General features: G+C 38.5%; 2 protein-coding genes across 2 annotated transcripts; both read right to left on the bottom strand.

The window, feature by feature from the left end:
• Nucleotides 1-567, bottom strand: LOC101303649 (uncharacterized protein At1g65760-like). Its single transcript, XM_004288774.1, has one exon. It carries the CDS (start codon nucleotides 565-567, stop codon nucleotides 1-3), a length of 567 nt encoding a protein of 188 aa, XP_004288822.1.
• An 836-nt stretch (nucleotides 568-1,403) lies between these two features.
• On the bottom strand, nucleotides 1,404-2,597 carry LOC101303368 (putative F-box protein At4g17565-like). The gene has a single exon (XM_004288773.1). It carries the CDS (start codon nucleotides 2,595-2,597, stop codon nucleotides 1,404-1,406), a length of 1,194 nt encoding a protein of 397 aa, XP_004288821.1.
• Between the last annotated feature and the right edge of the window lie 3,526 nt (nucleotides 2,598-6,123).

The following is a 6,123-nucleotide window of genomic DNA, read 5'->3' as shown; positions in this document are numbered from 1 at the left end:
CTACAACTCAAAATACAAAGTTGGAATGACCCAAATTGGCAGTTGCAAGCTCCTCTTCATGAGTTTATCGACATGAGCAGGGTAAGCTTGTAGGAAGCTTTTCTCTGGCACGTTATAAGCACCAAAATCATGAGGCGGCAATAAGCACGCTACATGATCACGATCATGATTAAAGTATATGCAATCCGACTGACATCCTGAAAGATTTGAAGGCAGCACAGATATAGAAGAGTTATCCCCTACAAAAACAGCAATATCACCCAATGAGTTTTTCTCAACCCACTCACCCTTAGCTGAATTCAATTCGAACACTCTAAATTTCTTCGTCACCCGGTCGTGAAAACCTTCTTCAACTTCTACATAGTCCGTGTATCTTTGAACCATGAACAATTTTTTCCCTTCCCCTTCAAATATATATCTCTTGACTTGCCCAATAATGGGTTTATCTTCAGGAACAATCACATGTATTTTTGAATACGACTGAGAAGTAACGTCAAAAGATAGAAGTTCATTGAAGTAACCCACAGCATAGAATGTCTGTTCAACGTAGATAACTTCTTGAATCATGCGGCACCCTGGAACTACGTTATCATATGTAGGTTGTAAAGTAATGAAGAAATTAAGAAGATAACAACTTGAAGATCAGAGAAGGGTATATGTGGTAGGCCCAAGGAGTGTAGTTAAGAAGAGACTGAATTTGTGCTAACCAAAGAGTGTAGTTGGTTTGATCGAGCTTGATTGAGAGGCAATTGGTGATGTTTGGCGACTGATCAGAAGATGCTCGAGTGGGGATGGTGGAGGAGATTGTTGCAGGTACGGTTTCGGAAGCAAATGGTTGAAGTGGTGGAGTTGACAGTGCGTGGCTGAGGTAGTAGCAGATGCATAGGCCATTTGTGAGGGAGTTTGAGACGAAGAAAAATTGTCCTAGGCCGCCACCATAAGGAATAGAGGTTTGAAGAAAGTATCTGGAATTGTCAGATACAACAAATCAGTGAGGTCATATAGTGTTTGAGAGATTGTAGAATGATAGGGTTTAGTTACATAATGAGATACAGGAATACAAAATACTTATCCTAGAATCTAGTTACTGCTGATAAGTAGGAGTCCTCTCAGATCGAAATGTCTCTAGATAAAGATAATAGAGATAAGAAGTCAACAACTTGAACAACATTCATATTTTTCTCAGGTACAAAATTGATCCCTTGAACCCTGTTCTTTATAGTTAGAGAATTCTCAATGCATTCAACCAACATATTAAGCTTGTACAGTTGCAGGTTTTATCAATGCCTTGGCTGCTACACTCTAATCGAACTCTAAATCGGAAAAAAAAATAGATGACAATTGACAAGTAACACTAATCAAATAAGCAAGTAATAAGAATTAAGAACTCATTGTGCAAACTTTTACAACTCAAAATACAATGTTGGAATGACCCAAATTGGCAGTTGGCGGCTCCTCTTTATGAGTTTCTCCACATGAGCAGGGTAAGTTTGTAGGCAGCTTTTCTCTGGCACGTTATAAGCACCAAAATCATGAGGCGGCAATAAGTACGCTATATGATCACGATCTTGATTGAAGTATATGCAATCCGACTGACATCCTGAAAGATTTGAAGGCAGCACAGATATAGAAGAGTTATCCCCTACAAAAACAGCAATATCACCCAATGAGTTTTTCTCAACCCACTCACCCTTAGCTGAATTCAATTCGAACACTCTAAATTTCTTCGTCACCCGGTCGTGAAAACCTTCTTCAACTTCTACATAGTCCGTGTATCTTTGAACCATGAACAATTTTTTCCCTTCCCCTACAAATATATATCTCTTGACTTGCCCAATGGGTTTGTCTTCAGGAACAATCACATGTATTTCTGAATACGACTGAGAAGTAACGTCAAAAGATAGAAGTTCATTGAAGTAACCCACAGCATAGAATGTCTGTTCAATGTAGATAACTTCTTGAATCATGCGGCACCCTGGAACTATGTTATCACTTCCATCCATGTACGTCCATGTTGTGTCCTTACCTAGTCTAATGAAAGCCAACTCTAATCTGTCCATATGCGTGACCATAACAATGCAATCTTCTGGATTCGATATCGGATCAGCTGAAATTGTAGCTTTGAAGACGTAATTCTCCAAGGTATAACTGGAGGTAAGCCAGTTTTCCCAACCTGGAGGCATAAGTGGAGGTAGGCGAATGAGAGAGTTTGATCTCTCCCTCCTTCCTTTAACCCTAAAGAATGGATTCACAAGGGTTATTCCAAAATTCTTATCCACATCATTCCTATCCAAATAGAGTAACCACCCTTTGGAAGACCCACAAAGCCTCTTGTTTGGCACTCTTACTTGAAAATCAAGGATCTTGTTAGTAGCCTTGTTGAATACATTCCAATAGTCTTTTTTGCCGCTGTAAATCAACAACATTGGAGCTGTCATCCTTTCATGTTTGCGTATGTTATCCTTTGCTACTGAATACCATGACTTACAGACAAGGCTAAACGGCACATAGTGTGATGGTAGCACTAGGGTTTCAACAACTGAATCCAAAAGATGCTTTGGCAAATTTGCCCAATCTGAAGACATACCTTGATCCATAGTTGTTGATGTTGTTCAATTGCACTAAGTACTAAATACTTGTAGAGTCTACGCCGCGTCGGAGTTCCTCTTGATCTATGTTTCTTGATCTGTAGTGTTCTGAAGATCTGATGAAGAAGAGTTTTGTTTTTCTAGAGAAAACCCAGAAAAAGATTGGAGATTGTATGCAGGCTCTCTCTATCTCCCTCTCCCTTATCAGAAAGTTAGCTAGGCAACTCTCTTTCTTTGGAGCAAGTAGTTGGCAGCTGATTAATTCTTTGCTACTCAATTATTGTGATTCACCTAAACTCTTTTTTCGTGTAATGTTTGGTTGGTTTCTACATGTATGAAGTTGCAATCACTACCCTCATTTATACACAGTTCCAATAACTAGTAAGAATTGTGTATAAACCTATTAGAGATAGGAATATCAAGAATATTAGACTATATGAGTCGGGGAAAAGCATAAATTAGTTAGAATTGTGTATGAACCTATTTGAGATAGGAAACTGAATAATATTAACCTATACAAGTCAGGAAAATCATGAATATATATTAACCTAAACCCACATGCTTGATCGATCAAAAAGCCCCAAATTCAAACCCTATGAATTTGAAAATTAACGTAAGGATAAGAAATTGAAAAACAGTGATAGATTAAGAGAGAAAAGGAGTGACATTAACGACGATAGCGCCGTACAGATCGAAGACTCAGCGAACACTGTCCTCAGTGACGTCGTAGGGAAGGCCGCCGACGTAGACGGAGCTCTCTTCGTCAATCGTCATCTCTATTTCTATCTCAGCCTAACCCGCCTCTCGGCTTTGTTTTACGTTTTCTTTTTCAAACAAAGATTGATAGCACATATAGCCCAATTCTTATGAATTTGGGCCGATGTATTGGACTATTGGGTTTGATATCATCATCGAAGTAATAGTTTGATGGTAGATGGTAGACTGATTCCGGCAAAAAAAAAATTATATGGTAATTTAGTGGAAAAATCACGCGTCCACGTCAAGGCCAATTCGTCGTGGACCAACTTGTTGATAGATCGCCCCCGTAATATTTAGTTGTTTCAATTATGTGGATCTCTAATTTAAGAGTTGTCCCCGTCACAATAAAATTGACTTGATAGAGATATACGACGTCGTTTTCACCACGTGGGAGGTAACTGTCAGCCCCTGAGTCCCCTGACTACTGTTATTTACGTGGTGGGGTCCTTGTTTTTTTTACCTACAACTTGCTCCGAAAATTCCGTAACGGAATCACGTGAAACTTGAAAAATATAACGCCAAAACGGTGGGCCTTACGGCTAGGTCTATGACCCGCGGGCCGTTTCAACGACAAGGATCTTTCCTCCATCCCCTCCATCTTATCAAAACCTAATTCTCTCCTACTAGTGGCATTCCTTTTAGTATAGTGATGAATGAAAGAAGGAGATTCCACACCGATTACCACTTTCTTGAACTCACTATGATTTAGTTAGAAGACTCAAAGTCTTGTTGTGACACGTTTATTTCAAATATCGGGAAATTTCAGGAAATGAAAATGAAAAAGCATCTACGTCTAATGTTTAGGTCATTATTTTCGTAATCATAGAGAATTGGTTCGAGTTTTATTTTGAACTGAAATAAAATGTCGATTCCAATGTCTAATTTCAATGATGACATAAAGTAATGGCATTATCTAGTACGACAGGTTATTTCAAGTAAATCTAAAATAAGAGATATCAAGCGGGCGAAATGATCGACGGGTAAAAAAAAAGATTCTTTAGTTTGCTCTTAAGTCCCAACAAGAAAAACTTTGAGAAAAAGTAATGAGATTAACAAAAAAGTACGATGGATTATTCTGAGTAATGTAAAATAAGAGCAATCGAGGCGAAATAATCGACATGTAAGAAAGAAGATTCTTTGGGTTGCTCCTAAGTCCCAAACAACAAGAACTTTGGGAAATCTGCCCCTACTTGGATCTATTTTCCCCCATTTTCACCCAAAGCAATATGTCTTAGCCCTATGAGTACAAAGGGTGGCCCGAGGACGGTGCTAGCTTTCTCCTACCACCATGTGAAGCAAAGCAGTGTCGAGTCCACATTCATGTTCATTATTACGTCGACGGGTCCCGTTGGCTTTGTACTCCCTCTTCTTTCTTTTCCATTCTTAGCCAACTCACATGCACCAATCGATCTGCATGATTGATTACACTGGCAACCACTCGAGCTCAAGTGCAGCGGTGAATTCGAATTGGGATTCAATCTTTTCGATCATGTAGCTAGAGCTGTTGAGAATCACAGTCGACATGGGAATCAAATACAGGCCAACAACGAAATGGTGAAAGCTAGCTAAAGCTGTAGGTGTCTGTGCACTTCTATTCATACATTGCGAAAGTTGAATCCTACTTTCTATTCGAGGTTGATCATTCTCAACTCAATCAATTATGATTCCATTTCTGGCCCTAGCAATTACAGTACATGAACAACCACCACTTATTCATGATCGATCCTCCTTTTTCCGGTGGAAGTCTTCATTTTCGAGCATAATAATGGATGCGTACATACGAATATGATTACGGATTTACAAAGAGCAGTAGTTTCCGAAACAAAATAAACAAACCGTTCCGGTCAGATCATTATTCTTGTTCGACATTTTCTTTATAAAAAAACTTGAAAATTATGTTGTATCGACCACAATAACGTAGAACACATCAACACAATTAATATATCATAAAATCAACAAAATAGGTGAGATTAAATTATTCTCAAAATCAATAATGTAGGTTTCTTTAGGTGGAGAATGCAGATATGGATTCCAATTCGAATTTCATCACATACCGAACCAAAGGCGCGCGTAGTGTTTGGTCGAATGTAGCATTCTATGATCGAGTTTCTAGACCTAAATCCTAATGAACAAATAGGGCTCCCAACGGGTGTCACTAGATTGGACCCTTAATTTGATTCCTTCTTCCCTATATGGAATACGTCAGGTTCCAGTACCAGTGTGCTTTCTCTTTCAGTTTTCTGTTCTACAATTTCTTTAAAAAAAAATTCACAACAAAATCCATTTGGAGGTCACCAAGAGACACTGAGATAGACAGCCTCCTACAACTACTTTAGTGTGGATTGACTGCTCCTGGAGCCATGCTTCAACATATGCTCTTCTTTTCGTAATGGAAAATACCAAACGAGTTCAGTTTAGTCATTTCAAACGTCAGTCCAGAAATTTTCTGAATCTGAGATTCTCCACAAAAACTAAACCGAAAATGCATGAGATGAATTAGGTAGAAAGTTTTATCTGGTTAACAGTCGTGACTAAATGAGGTGAATTCTAGTGATTTCTATTAAGATATGTAAATGGTAGAACTTGATTACTACTTCTATGTCTTTTGAAACAATTCGTCACTTGAACCACTTATCTTGTGATAGTTTTTATCACTCTATTTTGATCACTTAGTTCGAGCGAGGTACTTATTATTAGATAAATGTACCACTTACGTACATACATATTTCCCGGTTTCATAAGTGAACATGTTCGAGTTTCCAAAGGCTGAACAAGT

This window comes from Fragaria vesca, linkage group LG1, assembly GCF_000184155.1.
Source record: "Fragaria vesca subsp. vesca linkage group LG1, FraVesHawaii_1.0, whole genome shotgun sequence".
NCBI classification, from domain to species: Eukaryota; Viridiplantae; Streptophyta; class Magnoliopsida; order Rosales; family Rosaceae; genus Fragaria; species Fragaria vesca.
Note: the sequence above shows the minus strand (reverse complement) of the source record. Positions and strands in the feature narration are given on the sequence as shown.